Here is a 25,203-nt window from a genome sequence, read left to right on the forward strand (position 1 = left end):
CAGTTTAAAAAAAATAGATAAGAAAAGAAAAAAATTATGGTAAACTCACTATGTAAAACTATGACTAGATTTCCTAGATCCGAAGTTGTGAGAAAAGCAATTTGCAGATGAAACCACTTGTGAAATGTACATAAGCATGTACACGCACATACACAAGCTATAATGGTACATATTCCTATAGGTTCTGTGTGCAATGTACAGATGAAGGTCTAGAAGGATATATACCAAAGTAGTAACAGTGATGATAAGCCCTATGGAGGAGGAGGTTGGAATGCTATGGTTATCAAGGAAAATCATGTTTTACTTTTTAAACAATACTTGATTTTTTATAGCAAATATGTATCTCTATATCTTTTATATAATTGAACTTAGTAAAACAACGTAATAAAAATACAAGGAGATGTCTTGGGAACAGTGAGCTACTGCTCCATGGATGTGTACAAGCCCATGCATAGGGGTGGAAGGATTTACCACAAGGATGGAGGGTTCCAGCCCTTCTGAACCTCACAGCCTCATCAGGGGAGTTGGAGAAAAACGCTTACTCTCCCCACATTGTGAATGGTTTTAAGGAAGCAAAGACTCTCAGGCCCTGGAGAAGGGAGAGGCCAGGAGTTGTGGACCCTCACAGTGACACCGCTATGTCAGAGGCCCTCAGGTCAGCTTCCGAGTGCACCTCCTGCCGCCCAGCTCTCGCCCCTCCCCTGCCCCCGTAATGCCCAGTCCTGGCCCCTCTGTCCCAACAACCCCCAGCCCCCGGCCAGCATGTCTGGCATCAGGCCTAGACTCCCAGGGTTGAGGCCGTGTCTTTGGGAAGACCTCACACTGGGGGCAGGAATTCAGGAAGGAAGGAGAAAGTGGACGCACGACCCTTACAGGGCTGAACGCACCTCACTGTGAACTGAGCCCAGACAGGGGCCCAGGCCACACGAAGAGCCCCACCGTATCCGACAGCCTGAGCCCCAGCCCGGGCCAGAGCCCTAGTCAGGCACCCAGCTCCTGACACTACAACAAGCCAAGATCAACGAAGCTCTGACCTTCAGGACAGCTACAGGGCCAAGAAGAGAGCCAGGATCGACTCCCCTGGTGGTCCAGAGGCTAAGACGCCACGCCTCTGAGGCAGGGGGCCCAGGGTTCCATCCCTGGTCAGGGAACTAGGTCCCACATGCCACAACTAAAGATCCCACATGCCACAGCCACGACCTGGCACTGCCAGTAAATAAACACATATTTTAAAAAAGAAAAGAGCTGAGAGGTATGGGTCCAAGTTCCAGCTCTGCCCCTGACTTCCTGCAAGACTGTGACACAGTCACTGAACCCTATGGAGCCTCAACCCCCTCATCCACAAGATGGGATCACGGTATCCACCTCCCAAGCCTACCGTGAAGATGAAGTGAGACGTCATCCATGTAGCTCCTTTGCAAACCATACAGACTCCCCAGAAAACACAAGGCCTCATCCGTACCATGGGTGAGAAAAGGAGGCGGCCACACCTGAGGGCCAAAAGCAGTCAGGCTTGCTGCAAGACAGGCGCAAGTCCTTCCGAAAGGGCAAAGGAGCCTTTCTGGGCCACTGTCCTTGACCGAGGGCCAGAGTGCTTGGGGGTCGGGGCAGGCAGGGAGCCACCGAGAAGTGCCAGGGGGGAGTCTGGTTTGTACCTGAAGGTGGGGAAGGGGACCCTGGGAGATGGGCCAGCAAGTCCTGGCCTCACCAGCCCAGGGAGCTGGAGCAGGGGCGGATGACAGAGCTACAGGGAGGCTGGAGGAAGAAACAGCAAGGCTCAGTCCCTGCCAGAGGAGAGGGCCGGCCTTGGAGGACCGCACCTGGGAAGGAAGGCCACACAGCCCATGAAGAACAGGCTCAGAGGGGCGTCTATGAGGAGAGGGGCAGCCAAGAAGCTAGACGGTGCCACCCACTGCTCACAGTGAGAAGTGCCAGCTCTGGGAGAGGCCAGGGCAGCAGGACAAAGCCTGGAGGGCGGGAGCCAGGGAGTCCAGCTGCCCCAGAGCCACCCTCTCCTGCCTTGGGAGAGGCAAGCCTCCAAGCACCACCAGAGTGAAAGTGAAGTCGCTCAGTCATCTCCAACTCTGTGCAACCCCATGGACTGTAGCCCAACAGGTTCCTCTGTCCATGGGATTTTTCCCCTTCTCCAGGGGATCTTCCCAACCCAGGGATTGAACTCTGGTCTCCCCCACTGTAGGCAGATGCTTTTTAGCATCTGAGCCACCAGGGAAGTCCCTTCCAGCACCACCAAGGCCACGGTCAAAACCAAAGCACCCCAGTGACTCCTGCCAACGCCTGCTGGACTCCCCGCTGAATGGCAGCCAGACAGGCCTGCTGAGTGGGGCCCTACCGCCAACAGGGAGCTGCAGGGAGGGAGCCAGAGCCTGCGCCACCCCGCATGGGGCCCCGAGGAGGAGAGTGTAGGTGGGGCGGGCGGGGGCGGTCCTCCCTGCAGCTCCCTGGGGGGGAGGACCTGTGGACACATGCAGGCCCAGGAGGTCCATGGTCTGTTCCCAGGGGCCCCGGGACAGGGCAGTTACCTCTTCTCGGGACAGGAGGCTCGGCCACAGCAGGAACTCTGCCGCCCCGCCAATGTGGCGTCTGCTCCCGGGAGCTGGCCTCATGGGGACATCCACCCTGCTTCACCACCTCCATCAAACGTCCAGCCCTCAGGCCTCAAAAGCAGGCCTCGGCTCAGCTCTGGCCCATCAGAGAGGGCTCAAACAGGAAGCAGCTTCAGGCTGTCGTCCACGGCTCACCTCTTAAGCGAACCCCAGGCTCCCAGGGCCTGGCCAAGCCCCCAAACTCAGCCCCGGCCCTCAGGCCTCCCCCCTCCCAAACAGGGCCCTGGACTCCTACAGGCGGCCGACACACCCCGTGAGCTCACAGCACTGGCAGCTTAGGGCAGAGGGGGCACAAAAGGGTTCTGCCACAGTCATCCAACCACACCAGATGCCCACCCACTGACCAGGACGGCCTGGGAAGGCCCGCCCCTCACACCAGAGAACGGCCTGCCTGTCCAGCCCGGACTGACTCCTGGAGCAACCAGACACCAGCCAGACTCTCAAGTCTGCTTTCAAGCTCCTCATCCAACTGGGGACCATGAGGCAGCCTCCCCCGGGCCGAAGACCAAAGGGAACTCCCGCAAGGAGGGCCCCTTCGGTCCTTAAAGGGCCCACGCAGCTGTGATCTTATCCCCCGCCTCACTACCTCTGACCCCAGGTCAGGCTTGAGGTCTCAACTCCTTAGTCGAGCATTCAAGGCTTTCCTGGACTGGCTCTGACCTGCTTCTCCAGGGCCCGTCCACCACCTCTTCTCCAAATGCCCTGATCACCTGCCATATGCCTTGAACCCTCAGATCCTCACGTCGCCTGCCTTTGCACATACTGTTCCCGGCGCCAACAAGGTCCTTCCCTCTTCCCCCACCTGGCAAACTCCCACTCCTCCTTCAAGGTCCAGCTCAACAGCACTTCTGGGAAGCCTAGCCCCTCCTCTCCCTCCCCCCGCCACCAAGGCAGAATACTTGCTCCCTTCCCTACCTTGCCTCTGAACAGCCGGGAACTTCCTACCTTCAATCACAGTTAGGATCTGGGCCAGAGCTGCTCAAGCTATTTATGGTAAAGAATCTTTTTTTTTTTTAAGTTTTCCAGTCTGTTGCCAACTGATGCTTTTGTAAATTACAATTAAAAAATGATGCGGCAGTGTCAAGTTGCGATACGAGTTTCTCAGCACTCACTCTAAGGTCTGCACGTACTGTGCTACGGGCCAGTAAGAAGAAACTCGTGGATGAGCAGTAGTTTGTGGACCACCCTCCCCCTGGCCCTGGGGGACTCTGCCCCTGGTGTTCCTAGTGCAGGGCCCATCCAAATTAGGTTTATGTTTGGACCTCCAGAGCCCAAAGGGGTGCTCCCTGGACACATGCCAACCCAAGTGCTGCATGGGAAGGTCCCAGCAACCCAGTAACAAGGAGAGCACCTGCGCCAGACACCCCCATTTCTCAGGTGAGCACGCAGAAGCACAGAGCCGGGAACTGGCCTGATGTCACTACGGGTCCATGTTGTTCTACCCGGCATCACAGGGCACACTTCTGGAATCTGCAAGTCCCTCCCAGCACAGGCTCCTGACAACAGTTCCCGGTGCAGTAACAGTGAGGCAGCCCCTCAGAGCGATGAAGAGTTTGGCCTCTGGAATCAGACCTAACCTGGGTTCAAATCCCAGCTCAGCCTTTACTAGCTGTGTGACCTTGGGTAAGTCACCTCACGGCTCTGGGCCTCAATCTTTCCTCTGTAAACTGAGGCTAATAAGACAATCGGGGCAGCACCCTGTTTCAGGCAGGGCCCATCCACACCTATAAGCCTCATTCAGGTTTGGCTGTTACTGATGTTTATAAAGGGCTTCCCCAGCGGCTCAGTGGGAAAGAATCTCCCTGCAATGCAGGAGCCGCAGGAGATGTGGGTTCAATCCCTGGTTCAGGAAGATTCCCTGGAGAAAGGCACGGCAATTCACTCCAGTATCCTTGCCTGGGAAATCCCACGGACAGAGGAGCCTGACGGGCTACAGTCTGTGGGGTTGCAAAGAGTCCGAACATGACGGAAGCAACTTGGCACACACGCCCGCACAGGTTTATAAAAGACCTGGGATGGCCCAGTCCAAAATTCTGACCTGGATCTTCCCTTTCTGCTAATCCTCCCTTTGCAAGACCCAACATCTTCTCGTGGGGGTAAATTCTGCTCAGTTGCTGAGTTGGCTGATTTCCTCTGCAGACCCCATTGCCCTGCCCTCCCCTACCCCAGGCTAAGGGGCTTCTGCCTTATGACATCTTCAGCCTCTGAATCTCTTCACCTTCTCCCCAGATATCAGCCCCCTCTGACTCTTCCTCTGGGACACAGCTGGTCTGAGGAAAGGCCTTAGCCCACCCCAGGAAAAGCCCCATTTGGTGGGGTTGGAGCAGTGAAGTTCTGGGTTGTGTGGTTGAGTGGGGTCCCAGCCTTCAAACCCTCCCTCACCCACCCAGAGCCCACCGCCCTGTACCTTGGGCCACGACAACGCTGAGTCCAGCCTGGCCGGGTCCCAGTCGGCTGCCCCTATGAGAGGCTCACTCCCTGCTGAGGCCGTGGGTTGGGTGGGCCACTCCCCATGCCCCACAGCCATCCTGGAGCCTCCCAAGTCGGTCATGTCCATCCCCTGGGCATCGGGCAGCAGGATCCCTCCCCGGCCCTCAGCACTTTTCCTTGGGGAAAGTATGAGATAGCGAGAGAAGCTGCTCTGGGGAAGCTGACATCGTGGGGGTGGTTCCATATATACTTGCTCAGTGACGTCCACGGCAGCCCAGCCCAAGACAAGCTGATAGCCTGCCTGCTGATCCCTCTCGCCCCCAGCCCTGCCTGGAAGAAGCAGTCTACCGGTCAGCACACCGCTGACCACCCCGTTCCTTCACGCACATCACCTGGGGTGATGCCTCGGTCCCCCCGGAATGGGGCGAGCTCCAGCCACCGCAGATATGTAAGCAGGGGCCGGACAGCCTGCCCTTTGGGAAGGACTGGGCCAAATGCTCTAAGAGGCCCCCTTGTGCTCTGATTCCAGGAAGTGGAGGTCTGGGGTGCAGAGGAAGAGATGCTAGATTTGGAGTTAGACTGTTAGCTTGGTCGCTCCCTAAGTTGTAGGACCTCCAGCAAGCCACTTCCTGTCTCTGAGCCTCAGTTTTCTCAGTTATAAACTGGGCATTGTGACAGTGGTTCTGCTCGCCTCGGAGGCTAACAATAAAGGATGTGGGAGAAGTGTGAAGTCAGGGAGGGATCTGGGTTGCCCTTATGGGTCAGGTTGAGGGATGCACAAGAGGTGGGAAGGAAAAGCCCTAGAAGACACCGAAGGCTCCAGAGGCCCAGGGGTGCCTCACTTTGCAAACAGGGTTCCCATCCTTCAGCATCCACCCTGACCTGAGGCTGACACTGGGGAGCAAGCCAGCGAGCGGCCCTCTGTTCTTCTCCACCTCTGCTCCCCTCACCCACAGTCGTTTCACTGGCGGCTCTTAGCTGGTCCAGATGTACCAGTAAGATCTGATTCATGAGGTTCCTGGGTGGGGAGAGGGTCCCAAAACCAAGGGCTTATAATCAAATCCTGAGTTGAAAGCACCCAGGGGCCCTGCAGGGAAATTGTGAAACTGAAAGTCACTCAGTCGTATCCGACTCTTCGTGACCCCAGGGTCTGTGACCTGCCAGACTCCTCTGGCCATGGAATTCTCCAGGCCAGAATACTGGAGTGGGTAGCCTTTCCCTTCTCCAGGGGATCTTCCCAACCCAGAGTTTGAACCCAGGTCTCCCGCATTACAGGCAGGTTCTTTACCATCTGAGCCACCGGGGAAGCCAAGAGCTTATATCAAATCCTGGGGAGAAAGCACTGAGGGGCCCTGCAGGGAAATGTTACATAACACAAGGAGGTGGCCCCTGAAGCCTCCTTTGGTGAGGTTGGTTTCTTCAGGCGGTTGGGAAGACCAGATGACGGCTGTGTGATCTGAAGCTAGTCACTTACCCTCTCTGAACCCGTTTCCTCATCCACAAATGGATGAGGAAGAGGCCTTAGGGGGCCGACGTCAAGTGCCCTGATGCTCAATACATGGTCCTCTTAAAATGTGGTCCTGAAAAAACACAGAGGAAAGAGTTTTCCTCCACAGCAGGTAACGCGGGACTGACATTACCATCTCCATTTACAGCAAGGGAGACTGAGGCCCAAGCGTGTTTGGCTTTCAACACAAGCCCGTTGGGGTAGTGTAAGTGTCTGAAGGTCTGGCCAGGTCACCTTTGTTTAAGTAGAGACCACTGTGACTGTTCACCCTCCCATCTCCGGGCAGCGCCGTCCCTGGCAAGTAGTCGGTGCCCTGGGAGATGCCTCCCCTGCGGTCACGACCTCACGCCCAAGGAGTGCCCCCCCCCCCCCCCCCGCCCCCAGAGCTGGCCCTGTGCTGCATCGGGGCTTGGTGCTCCTTCCAGGGGAGCTCTGTGAGGCCAGCACCATTATCACCCCGACTGTGCGGATGGGGAGACACGCCTCCGCAAAAGGGACAGCCTCTTACCCGCATCTCCCAGCTGCCGACAGCGGGGCGGGGCTGGAGCTGAGGCCACGCCCCCTCCAGGGCGCCCCGCCCACACACCCGCTCTCCATCCCACCCCGCCGCCGAGAGGCCAGCCCAAGGGACTTTGCCGCATCTTATCTGGGGGTGCCATGGCTACTCAGAAGTGAAGTCAGACACACTCCAGGAAGCCTGCAGCCCCCAGAACTGTGCTCCAACCTGACTGCTCTGAGTCTCAGCGCGCAGGGCCAAGTCCTCTCCCCCCGCTCCCACCCTCCCTTTTGGAAGGGCCTCCACCATGCCCTCATCCTCACCCTCTGCTACCCTGACGCTGTGACAGCCTCCTAACCGGCCTCCCTGCCTCCAGCCTCACACCCAAGCTGCCGCTGCTGCTGACGACCGGGACCTGGGTCTGCTCTCCATGTCAGCTTTCTCCTCATAAAACCTTCTGTGGCTCCCAGAGGCCCCACAGACAGAGTATAAACTCCTCTGCGGAGCAGTCATAACCTTTTTACAATCTGGCTGGGATAGAGTCTCCGTGTTAGGTGGGAGGGATCAGGAGCTAGGAGACCTGGGTTCAAATCCCACCAGTGTTGCTAGCCAAATGGGAAACCCTGGGCAAGTTAGTCCACCTCTCTGAGCCTCGCGCTCCTGAAGGGAAATGATAGCACCAGTCTCAGGTGCTGCTGGGAAGATGACATAGAAAACACATCATGAAGGACTTTGCATATATTAATAGTAAGTGCTCCATTCATTCATTCATTCCACAAATACCAGGCCTTACGATGTGCCATGCACTATGCTTGCAGCCCTGAACAAAACTGACAAAACTCCCCCCTTCTCTGGGAACTTACAGTAAAATTAAGGGAGGCAGCCAAAACCAACATAAATAAGTAAAACACAAGGCATGTTATACATGCTGTGCGCTATGGAGAAAAATGGAGAAAAAAAAAAAGGCAGGGCAACAGCAGGATAAGGGGACAGGGGTTGCGATTTTGAATAAGAAAGTACCCACGAGAAGGTGACATTCGAGCAAATCCCAATGGAGGTGAGAGAGCCTACCATGGAGATAATGGGTGAGAGTGTTACAGCGGTGGGAACAACCAGTGCAAAGGCCCTGAGGCAGGATCAGACTGGTGTGTTAGCCATATCACTATTATCATCACTATCATTTCTTTCCGGTTTCATTTCCCTTCACCTCCTCCCTTTCCTGCCCCCTTCAGCCAAATGAACTACCAGAGCCTCCCCAAGCCCTCTGCACACACATGCCTTTGTACAAGCCACACTCCATGCTGGAATGCCTTCCTTTCTCTCCAACTCCTACTCATCCTTCAAAACCCAGCTGAAAGGCCGCCTCCTCAGGGAAGCTTTCCTTGACTTAGAGTCCATGGCCCACTCTCTTGTCCTCCTCTGCTGCACCCTGAAACTGCTTGGTTAACTGGTCAGTGAGTTCTGGAGGGATAAGGACCGGCTTTTGCATTGCACCCCTAAGCGCAGCACAGTGCCTGGCTGTGTGCACCGACCACCTGATGAATGAAGGAAGAGCCGAAGGATGCCTCAGGCCTCCCGCCTTACAGAGCCTTAGCCCTGGGCATGCCACCACGAATGACCGCCCCTGTGAATGCTGGCCTTTTCAACGCAGATATAAATCTGCAATATGAAACAGGCTTTTTAAAAATAACAGCACATTTTTCTTTCTTCTTGTTTTTTTTTCTTTCTGCACGGCTTATTTTTCCGGTGCAGCCCTGGACCAGCTGTAGGGAAGTCCCTCCCAGGCCCACTCTAAGAACACAGGGTTCTGGGGCCTCTAAGGACTCCTAGGCCCCAAGAAGGATGGAGGAGGCACCAGACGGTTCTAGACGAGCCCTGGCACCAAGGCTACCAGGCACCTCTGAGCCAAGAACCTTTCTGCTCAAATGCTATGTTAGGTGGGTTATGTCCGGGAAAACTTATAGCCCCGTGTGACTTTTCCAAAGCGGCTTCTCCTTGATGGGTCTGGAATTCTCTGCCCTCACTCTAAGAGGGCATCCTAGGGAGATGACATCAGATCCAGGGTTCCAATCCTGGCTACATCATTGTGTAGCCCTGGATCCTTTCCATCACCTCTTGGGGACTCGGTTTCCCCATCTGTGAAATGGAAATAATAACCCCTATCTCTGTTTTCTGCATATGGTAAGTGACATGCTTAGGCCCATACCTAGGACACAGTAAGCATTCAGTAAACATTAGCTGCCTTCATCACCATGACCTTCATTTTCACCAGCCCTGGATCTCTTATTGTGCAGTTCCTCCACTAAATCATATATTCTCCAGATCAGAGACCTCAACGATCTACTAAATCTCATCTTCTTGGCCCTCCTGGAATTTTCTCTCATCTATCACAGAAACACAGTCTTTCTGGGGGAATGAACACCTGTAAACATGGGAGGCTTGGTATCCATTCTCTACAGGCCAATTACTTTGCCTGCCACACCTGACACCTCCTTCCTGCTGGACCTACCTGCCCACACCCCAGGGGGACAGCATTTATAATGAATCCTGTCCTTAGCTCCCAGCACACCATGAGCCTGCAGCCAGTGCTCAGAGATTCATCAGAAGGTATTTACTGAGCAACTCGTGTGCATGGACGCTGAAGGTACAGCGGCATGTGCACGCGAAACCAGGCCCTGCCCTCACAGAGCTGACGGTAGATGAAAGAGTAAGACTGCAGTCAATGTTGTTCTCGTCCAATCGCTAAATTGTGTGTTTTGAGACCCCATGGACTGTAGCCCGCCAGGCTCCTCTGTCCATGGGATTTCCCAGGCAAGAATACTGGAGTGGGTTGCATTTCCTTCTCCAGGGGATCTTCCCAACCCTGGGGTTGAATCCGAGTCTCCTGCATCATTAGGTGGGTTCTTTACCACTGAGCCACCAGGGAAGCCTGCAATCTGTAAATACACCAATGAATGTAAAACCACCACTGAGACGAGTGCTATAAAGGAAAGGTACACGGGCCGTGAGAGATTGCAGTGGAGGGCTTGCCCTAACCAGGGAGGGCTTCCCTGAACAGGTGATGCTGAAGCTGAAAGATGAAAGATGAGGAGACCTGCACAGCTGAAATGGAATGCATGGCCAGGGCAGAGGAAACGTGAGTAAAGTACTACGTGAGGCTGAACATGATAAATGGAGGGATTCAAGATGGTGTCCCCATGGTGTCTGAAGGGCAACTGAAGGATTCCAGACGGCTTTTCAGGCAGGGGTTGACAGACTCAGATTTATTTGTCAAAAAGATCACCCTGGCCACTGAGGATGAGCTTTTCCAAGCCTGTGTGTGTGTACTCATCTCTGCCTAGAATGCTCCCCCAGTCTCTGTATCAGTCAGGACAGGCTAGGTTATGCTGCAGTAACAAACAACCCCCAAATCTAAGTGGCTTGAAAGAACAAAGGCTTAACCATCACTCATGCTGCACGTCCATCAAGGGGCACTGAGGAGCTCCACTCAGGGAGAGACACGGGGACCCAGGCCAGCAGAAGCAGCCACCAACCCTACCTCCTGCCAGATGCCACACCACAGGGAAAGAGCACTCAGGAGGTTCTCACACCAGCAACCAGATGCCCTGGACCAGAAGTGGCACGGGCCACTGTAGTTCAGAACTCACCGGCCAGTCACAGAGCCCCGCCCAGCGCAAGGGGAGCTGCAGTCAGTCCTACACACGCCTGCCTGGAGGAACTGGAAATATTTAGGGTGTAGCATTAAGCACCACCAGATACTCACTCCATCTTGCTGTCCCCCAACCTTAACTCATGCATTAGACCACAACTGTTTCAGTATTCCAGAAGGAGGGACCGACATGTGCAAGTGAGAACACAGAGATCTAGGGAAGATGGAAAATGAGGCCGAGGAAAGGATAGGGCCCACATCACTCAGAGGCTTGTAAACCGTGGGAACAATTTGGTTCTTTATCTCACAAGTACTTCGAAGACTTTTCAATGCTTTATGCAGAAATGGGGAGTCTGTTGTGAGCTTCTTGGGAACAGATCACTCTGCCACCCTAAGACTGACGTGGAGGGGAGGTCACAGGTGGAGCTAGGGGGCTCGTGCTATTGTCTTGGGAATAGACAGCGGTGCTTGACCAAGATGCTAGGGAAGAGAAGACAGAGAGAAGTGGATGGATTCAGTTTAATAGACTGCAGTTCCCTAGATCTGGAGATACAGTGGATAGCAGTGTGGGAATGGAGACAGCAAGGTTTCTGCCTTAGAGACCAGCAAGATGGGGGTCGCCTTGGCCAAGATGAGAGCCCTGGAGGTGGTTTAGGGAAGAAAATGATGGAACAGCCTCAGACTCTGTGTGTGGGTCATAACTATGAGATAGTCAAGAGTATGAGCCGAGGAGGCAGCTGAATAAACAGGAATGACTCCTGCCTACTCGTCCAGTGGTCTTCACTTCCTTCACACTTGCCAAGAACTTAGAACCAGGGGAACCCCCCTCCCCCCATTTAAGTCCAGGTGAAGAAAGAGTCAGAAGCTAGAAATCTTACTTGACACCAAAGACAACAAATTTATGAAACACATCAATGCAAAAGGTCAAGAGGACAGAACTGTAGCTCAGGTCGGAGTAGTATGTAAGTGACAGCTGTGAGGGTTGATGAAGGACTCCTGGGGCCAGTGAGGGGAGCCCCCCATCTCTGAGCAGTCATTAGGGTAGGCAGCATAGATTCTGCCTCAGTTGCCCCTTGGAGGCCCCAGCAAGTTTGGGGCTGAATGGACCCGGGTGGGGCTTGTTGGGCAATTCTGATATTCCCTGGAGAGTGTTCTGCAATAATCCCAGGAAGAAAAATACTTCTTAACTCACTGTGGGCTGTGGGCTAGGCACTGTCTCTGTGCTGTCTCATTTCATCTCACAACCGCCTACCCAGACAGGCTTTGTTGGCCCTATTTAGGCATGGAGGAGCAAGATCCGGAGAGGTCAAAGGTAACCATGTCAAGTCCAAAGTCCCAGGTCAGTATGAAGGGGAAGGAGGACTCCAATGGAGAAGGCCTTTTTCATTAAATTAAAGCAACCAGCCTGGGCTCTATTCCAGAGAGGAAGGTTTACAGACAGGTGCCTACACAGGACTCTGCTCACCCACCTCTGAGAAAGTCAGTGAGCAAAAATAATGCCCCACTCTCCAGGGAAGGAAAGTTACATCTGCCCCATAGACCTCATAGCCCCAACCCCTTCCTTTCTCTCAAGGGGAGATGAGGGTGAAGGACAGCTCGGGTGCCACAGGCATCATGCTTCATGGAAAATTCTTTTGCTACAGCACAGACAGAACCCCCAGTTTATAGGTTTACAGGCATCAACAGTCCTGTCTCAATCTTCCCCCTGTCCTCGGGGACAAAGAGCTGGGTGTGTTTCCTTTCAGCCACTCTAAATTATATACAACAGCGTTACTCCACATGAAACAAGCGTCTGAGAGAGAGGTTTAACATTTTTCTCCCTGAAGTCCCAGCCCATCCCGAGGGTGGTCTAAGCCCCTATCGCCCAACAACACCCCGTACAAGACACGAGCAACTTTTCCACCAGCACCGACCAGCGCTCAAGACATTCTGTATTCTCCTTGCAGTCACTTGCCTGGGGCGTGCTGGCCTTGACCGGAGAAAGGTCATCGGCCGCCAAGTGCCTGCAGAGGAGACTACCTAGGGGATTGCGGAGGGGCGGGGGGCGGGGGTGTTGGAACGGAGGCTACACTCCGGAGAGATTTCCCAAAGAGCCTACACCGCACCTGGGAAGCGAAATGTGTTAAAAGAAATGGCCCCCGGCGCGACCACGTTTACCAGGTAATCGTGCACCGCGTTGCAAAGAGGGCCCCCACCGCACCCCGGCAGGACTCGTGCCTCCCACGTCCGCGGCAACCCCCGTGGCCGAGCCCAAAGCGCGCCACCCACCCCCACCGCCCCCCGAGAACTAGGCCAGCAGCGGCAGCAGCAGCGGCAGCGGCGAGCCGTCCAGCCAGCAGGCGCCCCGCCCCGCCCGTGTCTCCGCGTTCTCAGGCCGAACGCCCGGGGCCCGGCGGCCGCTGCCATTGGTCGGCGGCCCCGTCCGTCAGCGGGCGGCACGCCGGCGCAGAGCAAAGGCTACATTGTAACAAGGCGAGCGAGCGAGCGAGCGAGCGGGGCGCGGGCGGGGAGGAAGGAGGCGGAGGGGCGGCCCCCGAGCCCCGCAGCGGCGGCGGCGGCGGCAGCTACCTGCCGAAGGGTTAACCCACCCCGGGCCGGGGCGAGCCGCACCCCCACCGCCGCCACCACCCCGCTCCGGCGCCGCCGGGACCCCCGCGCCGCGGGCGCTGCACCCCCGGCCGCCCGCCGCCCCCGCGGCCGCTCGCAGCCCCTGCCCCGGCGGCCCCCCGGCGCGCGCGTGCGCGCGCTGGCAAACTGCCGAGCGCTTTCCGAAGCCATTTTCAATGGCCACAGTGGCTACCGGGGCTGACTCACCTTCCCGGGAGCGCCGCGGCGGCCGCGGGGCCCGGGCGGCGCGGGCGGGCCCGGGCGGGCGGCTCGGCGGAGGCGGCGCGGCCCCGGCTGGCGGCCCCCGCGGCGGGAGCGGCCGCGCTGCGGGCGCGCTGGGCCCCGGCAAAGTTTCAGCGCCAGCCTTGGCGCGGCGGCGGCGGCGGCGACTCGCTGCTGCTCTCCTCCCCTGCTTTGACCACCATCTTATTAGTACAGGAAATGACATGGAAAACGGAAGAAAGCGGCGTTTGGGGCAGACGCGGACCCCCCAATTCGGGGGCCCGGAGCCGGGACTCGCCAGCCGCGCGTCCCACGCCGGCCCCGGGAGGAAACTCCCGGGGTCCCCTCGGCGCCCGCGCCCTGCCTGGAGGGGAGCGGGGTGGGGGGAACCCGGCTCCTCGGACCCAAAAGGACAGGGCGACTTTTATAAGCCAGCCCGCGGAGAAATCGAGAGAAAAAAAAATAATGAAAAAAAGAAAAGGTTAAAAGAACTTTGAAACTGGGACACTTTTTTTTTTTTTTTTGGTCGGAATTAAAAGTTCTAGAATTTTTAAAAGTCACTCATTGAGGGGGCTCCCTGGCTCCCCCACTTCTGTTGCTGCCCCTTGTGAACCAAACGGGGGAGCAAATGTGTTGATATTTTTAACCCTTTCTTGGCTCCGCTGCCCGCAACTGGCCCCCTCCTGATCCGGTTTAACCCTTTGAATGCCCAGCTATTCGGAAATACAAACTGAAGTTGTAAAGCCAGGTGCATCCCGCTGAAAGCTGGGGAAGGGGGCTGGGGGGTCTCATTTGAAACGTTTAACTGTTTCCGCGGGGCTGAGGTTTTAACGTCGCGAACCGCACGTGTTCTTCAAATCGGAATTTGTTACCGGGATTGAGATCCTGAGAACCGGACTTGCTGGTCCCGGGCTGTTTTGGGAAAGATGTTTAACCCGAAATCGCTTGCTTGGGTCCTCCATTTCTTCATCTGTGAAATGGGATTCAACATCGCAGAGCAACAAGGTAGCAAGGAAAAGATGGGGCGGAATTTTCATAAAGACGGTGTTTAAAAGCTTGAAAGGCTTTATTCCAGGCTTAGAAACCTGACGGGTTAGGATGGAGTAGAGAACAGCGCGGGATGGCGTAACCAAAACAATTACTCCCAAAATAACCGTGTTCTTCTGGAGTTGTCTGCAAGGCAAGGGGCCCAAGTGCAAGATCTCTCCTGTCAAAGGAGGCTCTGCAGCTCTGGCTCTGAAACCGAGGTGTAACCTCCAGTAGATAGTTGTCAGGTGGAATTTGACCTCAGGACCGCGCCTGGGCGGGGCGCTGCTTAGGGAGGGGCTAGCGGGCCGTCTGACATCCGCTGAAGCCCTGAAAGTCTTGGCACAGGAGGCCTCCAGTGGGTACCGCCCCGGGGAGATCTCCTCTCCGGGATAGAGTTCCCTGTCAGTTTCCCTGCTGGCTGGGAGCCTGAGTCCCAGATGGCATCCATGGTCAGACCCAAGGACATGCTCCTAGCTCTTGGAGTCTGGAAGTTGGGGGTTGAGGGGAGAAGGTCTGTACGTACCACATCTTTTATTTCCCTTGACTCTGGCATCACAAACACGCCTTCTTGAAATCCCTCATCTTCTACTTCCTCTGTGATCTTGAGGAAGGGACTTCCCTTCTCTGAGCCTCAGTTTCCCATCTGCAAAGTGGGACACACAGTTAACAACCCACATTGCCAGCTCCCTGTGAGGAGCCATGGACCAGTTTAAAAAGCCTAGCACCACACTGCTCACAGTAGTTGGTCAAATAACGGTAATTAACATCAGAATTCTATGACTTTCAATATAACTGTAAAAAGTTTCCTGAGTCTGCTCAGTGCCGGGCAGAGTGTTGGGTACTGGGGAGTACCAAGATTAGTTAGACCTGGTCCTTTTAGGAGGTCTTGGTCTGGCCAGGAGATGGAGGAACTGGTGGTTAACTCAAATTAATTCAAGAATTAAGCTGGAGGCCAGGTGGTTGGGCAGGGAGAGGAAAGGACACCAAGGAGGAAGCCATGTATTCCTTTTGAGAAGGAGTCACCAAGGAAAGGGTGTCAGAGGTGGGCCCTGACGGGGGCTTGGAATTTCCACCAGTGCTAGGATGGCGTTCCAGGAAGGCGAACAGCGCTGGCAAAGACCTGCAAGTCTCAGAGCGGCAGGGTGTGTTACATGTGGCCAGCTATGACTGGACTCCAGAGTGGGTGGGGCAGAGGAGCCGACTCGAGGCCAGAAAACCAAGAGGATAAAGAGAGAAGGTGGCCACAGCCTCCAAAAAGCAAAATGGTCTTTGAGAGAATGAGCTGAGGAGTGAGGCAAAGAGGGAATTTTTCCATGTGGTGCTGGTTTTCTGTTTAAATCTCCCCATCCATTTGGTCCAGTCTGGCTTCTCTTTGCCAGGAACAGTTGGCCTCCAGACTCCAACTCTGGAGTGAGGCTGGGTCCTTGGGCATTGCAGGCCAGGAGTCTCCCGTCGTCACACTCGGGAGGCACAGAGAGTCTGCGTGGTTCAGAGACTCAGGTTCTGAGGTCTGGCCTGCCACCCCCCTGCCATGGAACCTGGGGCACGTGACTCTTCCTGTCCGGGCTCCAGCTTCTTCCTCTGTGACACAGAGTTTGGACCACTTGTTCCTTCAAGATGCTGCCCTGTAGCCACATGATCAACACCACGGCTTGGAAAGGAATCTGAAACAAGATTGGGAGAGTTTCTGGGAGCCCAAGGCAGCCAAGGGCTGGCACGAATGCCCAGGGTCCGTGGGCAGAAAGTGGTAATTACTTCGGGTGATTACCCCAGGGCCCAAAGGTAATCCCTGTAGACAAGTGGTCCGGACAAGGTGGGCCTTGTGAGGCTGGGCCTCAGCTTCCCTCTGTGGGCTGAGTTGGGCCTGAAGCACAGAAGTAAGGATGAACAGGAGCCCCACTCAGATCCCCTGAGAACTAGTTGGGGGTCGGGTGGTACGAAGGGGGTTGAAGTGAATAGAGCACGTGACATACTTTCAGGGACCTTACCATTTGATTCTCTCAATAATCCAAGGCAATCAGCATCATTGCAGACAGGGAAATCATGCTCAGAGAGGTTAAGAAACTTGCCTGAGGCCACACAGCTAGTTAGAAGTGGGCTAAGATTCAAACCCAGATCTGCCTGACTCCATTGCTCAATGCTGTCCACTCTTGGACATTTCTGGTTTGTCATCCTTCTCCATAATACAACTTTTCAGCCTAATGATTGGTAAAATATTTGCCTGGTTTCTTTCTTTCTTGGGCCTCACACAACAGGAGCTGACCAGGACTTGCAATGGGAGGTCAGGTTCTTCATCACTGCCCCCTACAAAAAATGTACCAACAATCCCAGTCACCTCTAGGTCCCTGTGATGACACTGACATGTTCTAAGTGAACGATGCTCAGATCTTCGGAAAGAAAAACTAATCTGAGACCTTTCCACCTGCTATTGATAACCCAAGTAAAACATAGATGCAACGAGCTGCGACTTAAATGCCCCCTGGATCACTGGAGATTCACTTCCACATTTGCTGTGAACCAAGGATGCGTGTTTATTGCATCAATCAATGACCCTTCTGAAAGCCTTGAGGGAGAAATTTCATTCAGGATTTAGTGCCTGGAAAAAACAGACTAAAGATCAACTGCATTTCCCTTGAGGAACTGGCGAGCGTCTCCCTTGCTAACGAGAAGAGCTGCGTGACTGATCAGGTTTCCCTTTTCACACAGGTTGCCAGGAAGCTCAGGGCCAGGCTCCACCCCATTCCCAGCAACTTTGGCAGTTGCTCTCTCCTCTTTCCTCCTTTCCCACTTCTAATCCTACCGACTCAGCTTTGTTTTCTCTGCCTTTTATTAAAGATGCCTCCCCCTGACTTTTAATGGCAAGAAATAAATATTTAAAATAAATCCACATTTGGAAGGGTTGCTGAAGGGAGTTGGATTCCATGGGCCTTGTGTTAAGCCAGGCATGGTTCTCTTCTGGTCTTGTCCACTCGCCCAACAGCTGAGGGATTCCTCTCTTGGAAGGGAGGAGGGACTGGCTTATAACCAAGGGATTCCTCGCTCAGCTGCCGATGACGACTAAGAGCAAATGCCCTGGGTCAGATCATCGTGACTGTTTTTTGGTTCTGCTGACAAACAGCTTGCCTCTCTCCTGTCAACTGCCCAGAAAGCACAAACCTCTGTCCCCTACACCTCCACCTGCCAAGATGTCCCTCATTTGTACCTCCTGCTGAGTTTTGGCAGGAAATAGACTCCTCTTTTCTACAGAAGCCACTGCCCGTTATGGACTGTCTACCACATGCCCGGCAAGGTAAGATGATTAGGATGCAGGTTGAGGGTGAAAGAGCAGCTTTAGAATCTCGGACAGGGAAGGCCTCAGAGATGGGGCATCTCATGGGAGTCTTGATCAATGGGGAGGAGCCAGCCCCACCCACGGTTGAGTAGTTGGGTCACCTCAGCAGAGGACACAGCCCGTGCAAAGGCCCTGAAGCAGAAGCTAGCCAAGCTTGTTGTATGGCGTGGCCCAAGGTGAGCATAGTGTAGAAGGGGAGAGAGGGAAGGAGACGAGCAGGAGAAAGGATTGGATCTAAGCCATGCTTTTCCATGCATTGGATTATTTGGACATCAGTAGGAGTCAGTGACGGAAAAGGCAATGGCATCCCACTCCAGTGTTCTTGTCTGGAGAATCCCAGGGACGGCGGAGCCTGGTGGGCTGCCGTCTATGGGGTCGCACAGAGTCGGACACGACTGAAGTGGCTTAGCAGCAGCAGCAGCAGGAGCCAGTGATGCTTCACAGCCGGGGACACGCAGGACCTCACTTATGTTTTCACACCATCACCTTGGCCGCCATGTGGCTGCTAACGTTGGCTAAGTGCCAGGTGAGTGGGTAGGTGTGTTCATAAACCATGTTATTTAACTGTCCCCCCTGCTCATGAGGTTGATGTGGACCTGTCTTTTTTTCTGACTGCCCAGCCTCTGACTTCCCTTCCAGTGACTGGGGAAATTCGCACCCTTCTGAGCCCTGGAGAGACCCAGGGTGTGCCCGCCCCCATGCCCACTAGAGAATCTGAAAGCATCAAAAATTCCCTTTCACGAGGTGCATAGGTCATGAAGGTGGGGTCCTTATAAATGAGATTTGCATGTTTATAAAAGAGACTCCAGAGAGCTCCCCTGACCTTCCCACCAAGGAGAACACAAAGAGAAGATAGCCGTTCAAGAACCAGGAAGTGGATTCTCACTAGACCCAACCTGATCTTGGACTTCCAGCTTCCAGAACTGTGAGAAATAATTTTCTGTGGTTTTTAAGTTGCCAGTGGTGTTTTGTTATAGTAGCTCAAAGGTAGGGTACAGACACATGATGGAGCCTCAACCAGTTAGATGAGTCCCCCACCTTTGGACTGGAATCTAGTGACACATAGAGACATGGACCCTGGACAATCCTTTCTGGTGAGAGTTGGGGTGCACTAGAGTCAGTTCTCTGGGGCAGGAGTGCCTGTAGCTGGATACAGAAGAGCTTCAAGGGGTGGTGGTACAAGCCCCAGGAAGTATTGGGCAGCGTCCTCACTGGTTCTGTGGCTTGGTCTTGGCTGTGACTGTCTCTGTGCACCCCGCACTTGGTTCTTCAACTTTTCAGAGGGCCATGAGCTACCTTAACTCCTTTTAACAGGTTCCTTGTTGCTTAAATCAATGTTGTTGTTATTGTTATTCTTCAGTTGCTAAGTCATGTCCCACTCTGTGCAGCCCCATGGGCTGTAGCTCTGTCCATGGAATTCGACAGGCAAGAATGCTGGAGTGGAGAGCCATCCGCTTCTCCAGGGCATCTTCCCTGCCTCACGGTCTCTGAGAACCAGGAATCCTGGCAGCAGCTTGGCAGGGTGGTTCTGGCTCAGAATCGCTCGTGAGGTTGCAGTCGGGTTGTCAGCTGGGGCTTGCCAGGTTGTCAGCTGGGCTGAAGGCTTGCCTGGGGCTGGCGAGTCCACTTCCAAACTCTCTCACATGTAGGATAACCCATGATGCAAGTTTGCCTGGGAATGAGGAGGATTCCCAGGATATGGGATTTTCAGCTTTAAAAGCAGGTTGGCTCCAGGCAAACCAGGGCAAGCTGATCACCCTGTTCCTCTGGTTGTTGAAGAGAGAGCTTAGATTCTTGATTTGGGCATCTCAGTAGGACTGCTCCTGATATGGCAGCTGGTCTTCCTTGGAGTGAATGATCAGAGAGATAGAGGCAGAAGAAAGTCACCATCTTTTATAACCTAATCTCTGACTGACATACCATTCCTTCTACTGTATTCTACTGTCAACTACAAATTGCTGCTTTTTAAGGGCATTTAAATTCTTAAAGAGCTGGAAATACCAGACCACCTTACCTGTCTCCTAAGAAACCTGTATGCTGGTCAAGAAATAACAGAACTTTAACTGGACCAACTGACTGGTTCAACATTGGGAAAGGAGTAGGACAAGGCTTCATATTGTCACCCTGTTTATTTAACATATGCAGAGTACATCATGTGAAATGCTGGGCTGGGTGAATCATAAGCTGGAATCAAGATTGCCAGGAGACATATCAACAACCTCAGATATTCAGATGATACCACTCTAATGGCAGAAAGAGAAGAGGAACTAAAGAGCCTCTTGATGAGGGTGAAAGAGGAGAGTGAAAAAGCTGGCTGAAAATTCAGCATTCAAAAAACTAAGATCAGTCCCATCACTTCATGGCAAATAGAAGGGGAAAGTGGAAGCAGTAACAGATTGTATTTTCTTGTGCTCCAAATCACTGCTGATGGTGACTGCAGCCACAAAATTAAAAGATGCTTGCTCCCTGGAAAGAAACCTATGACAAACCTAGACCGTGTATTAAAAAACAGAGACGTCACTTTGCCAACAAAGGTCCGTATAGTCAAAGTTATTGTTTTTCCAGTAGTCATGTTCAGATAAGAGAATTGGACCATAAAGAAAGCTGAGCACCAAAAAATTGATGCTTTCAAATTGTGGTTCTGGAGAAGACTCTTGAGTAACTGAACAACAAGGGCATTTGCCATCTGCCTCTGCAGAGATTGAACCCAGTGTTACTGGAGCTCTTGACCTTTAACATGCCCTGAAGGGAATTCAGGGTGGAGAGTGAGGCAAGTCTGTGCTCCAGGGAAACTGGTGAAACAGGTCTTTGTTGTTATTCAGTAGCTAATTCGTGTCTGACTCTTTGCCACCCCATAAACTGCAGCACACCAGGCTTCCTTGTCCTTCACTGTCTCCTGGAGTTTGCTCAAACTCTTGTCCATTGAGTCAGTGATGCCATCCATCCATCTCATCTTCTGTTGCTCCCTTCTCCTCCTGCCCTCAATCTTTCCCAGCATCAGGGTCTTTTCCAGTGAAAAGATGTTCTTCGCATCAGGTGGCCAAAGTATTGGAGCTTCAATTTCAGCATCAGTCCTTCCAGTGGATATTCAGGGTTGATATCCTTTAGGATTGACTGGTTTGGTCTCCTTGCTGTCCAAGGACTCTCAAGAGTCTTCTCCAGCACCATAATTTGAAAGCAACAATTCTTTGGCACTCAGCCTCCAGACACCCTTAGACGTATATTTTATGTGCTTCTCTCATTATTTCTTTGAAATAATTTCCAGAAGTGGACAAAGCATGTGCCCAGCTTCACATCCTGAAAAATTTTGCCAAATTACCCTCCAGAAAAGTTGTACCAATGTCAGTTCTCATTGGCTTTGTGAGAGCCTGCTTGTTTCTCTAAACTCTTACACTGAACATCATCCATCTGCTTAATCTTCAGTAATTTGATGTGAGAGTGATCTGTCTCATTGTTTCTTTAAATCACATGGTATTGATAGCAAGATGGGCATTTTTCTTGTGTCTCATTTGTGAGTTGCTTGATCACATGCTTTGTCTAAATTTGGGATCTTGTGTCTTTTTATTGATTCATAAATGTAGTTTACATATTAAGGATAACAAAAGTCTTTGAAATTTCTATCACTATTTTCTCAATTCAGAAATATTTGTAAATGTATTTATGATGTTTTCTGCTATATGGAAATTTAAAGGTTTTGGTTTCCTGCTATCAGAAAGACCTCCTTCAGAAAATTTTAAAAATATTCTCTTAGATTTTCTTCTAATTTTAATATTAAAAGAAAAAATCTGGCACATCTGGAATTTATTTTGGTGCAGAGTGTAACATGGAGATCTAACTTTTTTTTCCTTAGTGAATAAGTAGTTGTCCTAACATCAATTACTGGGTAATTCATCCATTTCTCATTGTTTTACAGTACCATCTGTATCCCATGTTAAATTTCTATACCATACACAAGCCTATTTCTTCTCTATTATGTATCACTGATTGTTTATCTATTTGCACAGTGCCAAACTGGTTCCAATTGCTATAGCTTTATCGTGTATTTTAGTATTAGACAGGACACAGCCTCTACTTAATTAACTTGATCTAATTCCCAGAGGCAGAGATTTTAATTCCTAGATGATATTTGCCTTCATATTCCAAGTTATATGTTTATAGTGCTAGCTTTTGAGTAAGTAATTTCAAACATTATCTGCTGATTTTCTGACGTGGAAGATGAGTCTTCCATTCATTTACACTCCCGATTCCCTGATGCCCCCCATCCAACACCACCTTGGGCTCAATCTGGTAACATCTTAATGGTGACTTGTGTCCCTACTAAATGTTTTCATTGTAATGAGCATGTCAGTGTTGTGAATTGCTAAGCCAAGGACACACTGTTATTAAATTACCTTGATTTTATAGCTTTTTGTTCTTCCTAGAGTTCATAATAGACCCATTTATTTTTTTTTGCTTTGTTTTTTTAACATCTAAGATTTTATTCTAAAACTGTAGAATGCCTTTCACTACAAATTTCAACATCCTCAGACTTTTTAGATTATCTATTAGAGCCTTTTGTTTTTTCCTACACTTTTTTTCTTACATGGTGGATTAGAAATCTTTCTGAAAAGAGTCGGATGGTGAATACTATAGGCTTTATGCACTGCCTGGACTCTCTCACATATTATGTGTTTGTTTTTACTACTCTTTGTTCAGGATGTTTCGAGATTCATTTATGTTGTTGCTTGAGCCAGCAGTTTGTCCATTTCTGGTATTGAGTAGCATTTCATTCCATTGATATACCACAGGTTTTTTGTGTTTTTTTGGTGTGGTTTTTTTTTTGTACTTTCTGGGAGATCTCCATGACCTTCAACACTTAAACCTTTTCTTAAAAAATTTAACCCTGGGGACTTCCCTGGCAGTCGAGTGGTTAAGACTCCCTGCTTCCACTGCAGGGGGCATGGGTTAGATCCCTGATCTGGGAACTAAGATCCTGCATGCTGTGTGGGGTGAGGCCAATATATGTGTGTGTGTGTGTGTGTGTGTGTGTGTGCATAAATATGTATATGTTCAGCTTTCATTGTCTGAATTTCCATCAAGAAACAAGATTTCTTGCTCTTTGTTTCTTATAGCCTCTTTTCTTTTTAATGGAGGCAATGTTTGTTCTTTAGAAATATCCTCTTCCCCCTCCTATTCTGTGAATTAGCTGCTTTCTTTCTCTTTCTCTCCTATTTATTACTTCTTTCTCTCCTATTTATTGTATTCTCTTTCATGTTAAGATTGCCTTCAAATGTCCAATGATCTTTGGCTGCCTTTTCATATTTGAGAGCGAGGCACTGAGTGTCCTCTGGGAGGCGTCAGGAGGGTGGAATTTGTGCACAGGGCTTACTGGAAGCTGAAGTTGGCCTAGTCCCCTGGTGGCATAAGTCTTCACTTCATTTATAAAGGATGTTTCTCCACCCTGCTACCAGTGGGTGTGTGTGCAAGGGACATGGGTGGGAGTTGGGGGCAGTAAATCCAGTCCTGGGCTGACTTCAAAGTGATGCTAGAGCAAAGGGACCTCTAGTTTGGGACCTGAATGAGGAGGAAGCTGGAGGTCTCCAATGTCTCCTTATTCATCTGTTTTCAATTCAGCACCTTTCCACCTTCCTCAGTGCCTGCTGAAACCAAGTTAGACTTTCTGTGTCCATTTCTTTAGAAAAGGAATCTCTAGTGGTCTTCAGGAACAGGAGAAGGATAGCCCCTTGGCTGCCATGGGTGTGCTTGGGACGGGTAATCTTGGGGTCTCACTGCATCTTGTATAAGGTTTTGAAAAAATATCCCTTTATTTTCAGCCACAGGCTTCACCACAACCTTCTTAGGGACCTGGTCCTTTCTATTCCCGAGCCTTTCGGTGGTGGTGAACAAACTGGCTTCCTCCTTTCCCGTGGCCCCCACTGGACCCTTACATTTGATTCTTGCTCCCCTGGTTCTGTGTCTCTTCCTCCAGCCCCCTCCCATCTGCTCACTTAGAAACCTTAGGTTTCTGATTCATGCTCTTCTCATGCAAGGTGGATTTAGTGTTGCTTTGTTATTTTTTTTTCCCTACTTTTGGTTTGGGCTGATCTTCAAGACGAGACGAGGTGGAAACTCTGCACTTTACCTTAATTGGTAGGCACCCATTAATCTTAAATGGAAAATTTGTCTGTCATCATCCAGGTATCATTTCAAGTAAACTTTAAAGTTGACAGTTTCCCCTTCTTTCCACCCCCCACCCCCTCAAAAATATCTCATTTGGAGTTTTTATTTTTAGAACATAGGTTTTATTTTTTTTAGCAGTTTTAGATTTACAAAAAAATTGCAAAGATATCACAGAGCGTTTTCATATATTCCTCACTCAGTTTCTCCTATTGACATCTTTCATCAGTGTGGGACACTGTTTGCAATTCGTGAACCAATGTTGATACATTATTATTAACTGAAGTTCACAATTTATTGAGACGTCATTACTTTTGGCCTAGAGTCATTCTTCTGTTCCCGGATTCCACACAGGAGACTACATCTCCTTGGGCTGCTCTTGACTGTGACAGCTTCTCAGGCTTTCCTTCTTTTTGATGGCTTCAATTTTGAGGAGTACTGGTCAGGCGTTTGTAGAACGCCTCTCTATCATAGTTTATCTGATGCCTTTCCCAAGTTTAGAGCAGGATGATGGGTTTGGGGGAGGAAGCCATCAGGATTTTGATAAAATGCCATTCAATTGATAGAGTAATTGGAGGAGAATTGACATTTCTACAATATCGAGTTTTCCTTCAGGGATGTGGCCCGTTTCTCCTTTGTATTCAAGTCTTCTTTTACAATCTTCAGTCAGGTTTTATAGTTTGCTTCTTATGAACCTAATATACTGCTTGCTAGGCTTATTCCCAGATATTTTATAGCATTTTCTGCTCTTGTGGGTAAGATCTCCACAATTGCTTTTACTTTCTAACTTGTCCTTGCTGTTATGTTGGAAAACCACTGACTTGTATAAATGTATATTCTGACTAGCTATCACATATTATTTATAATAGTTTTGAGTTGATGCTCTTGAATTTTTTTGATGCGGTCTCATGCAAATAATTACTTTGACTCATCCTTTTAAATATTTGTGAATTTTAGTCAGTTTTCTCATATTATCACATTAACTTCAAACAATGATGATTAGGAGTGGGGACAGTGTTTTGTTACTGATGCCAGCTTTTTACCTGCTTTTATGTTTTCTATGAGTGCTGTGTGCTAAGTCGGTTCAGTTGTGTCAGACTCTTGGTGACCCTATAGACTGTAGTCCTCCAGGCTCCTCTGTCAATGGAATCC

At 51.4% G+C, this 25,203-nt stretch overlaps 2 protein-coding genes across 3 annotated transcripts in view; one reads left to right on the top strand and one right to left on the bottom strand.

Moving 5' to 3' along the window:
- PRDM11 (PR/SET domain 11) overlaps window positions 1-13,971 on the bottom strand; it is an 89,774-nt gene extending 75,803 nt beyond the window's left edge. The window contains exon 1 of one of the 2 annotated variants that reach the window (XM_065944186.1): window positions 13,521-13,971. The gene's annotated coding sequence lies outside the window, so the exon portion shown is untranslated. The remainder of the gene's footprint in view (window positions 1-13,520) is intronic. The other variant, XM_065944188.1, reaches the window with a different exon arrangement.
- On the top strand, window positions 639-14,277 carry LOC136175734 (putative uncharacterized protein ENSP00000383309). Its single transcript, XM_065945972.1, has 8 exons — window positions 639-655; window positions 2,360-2,424; window positions 2,556-2,877; window positions 6,946-7,213; window positions 7,434-7,489; window positions 12,915-13,455; window positions 13,500-13,914; window positions 14,249-14,277. Exons 1-8 carry the CDS (start codon window positions 639-641, stop codon window positions 14,275-14,277), a joined length of 1,713 nt encoding a protein of 570 aa, XP_065802044.1.
- The last annotated feature ends 10,926 nt before the right edge of the window (window positions 14,278-25,203 follow it).

This window comes from Muntiacus reevesi, chromosome 9, assembly GCF_963930625.1.
Source record: "Muntiacus reevesi chromosome 9, mMunRee1.1, whole genome shotgun sequence".
In the NCBI taxonomy this organism is placed as follows: Eukaryota; Metazoa; Chordata; class Mammalia; order Artiodactyla; family Cervidae; genus Muntiacus; species Muntiacus reevesi.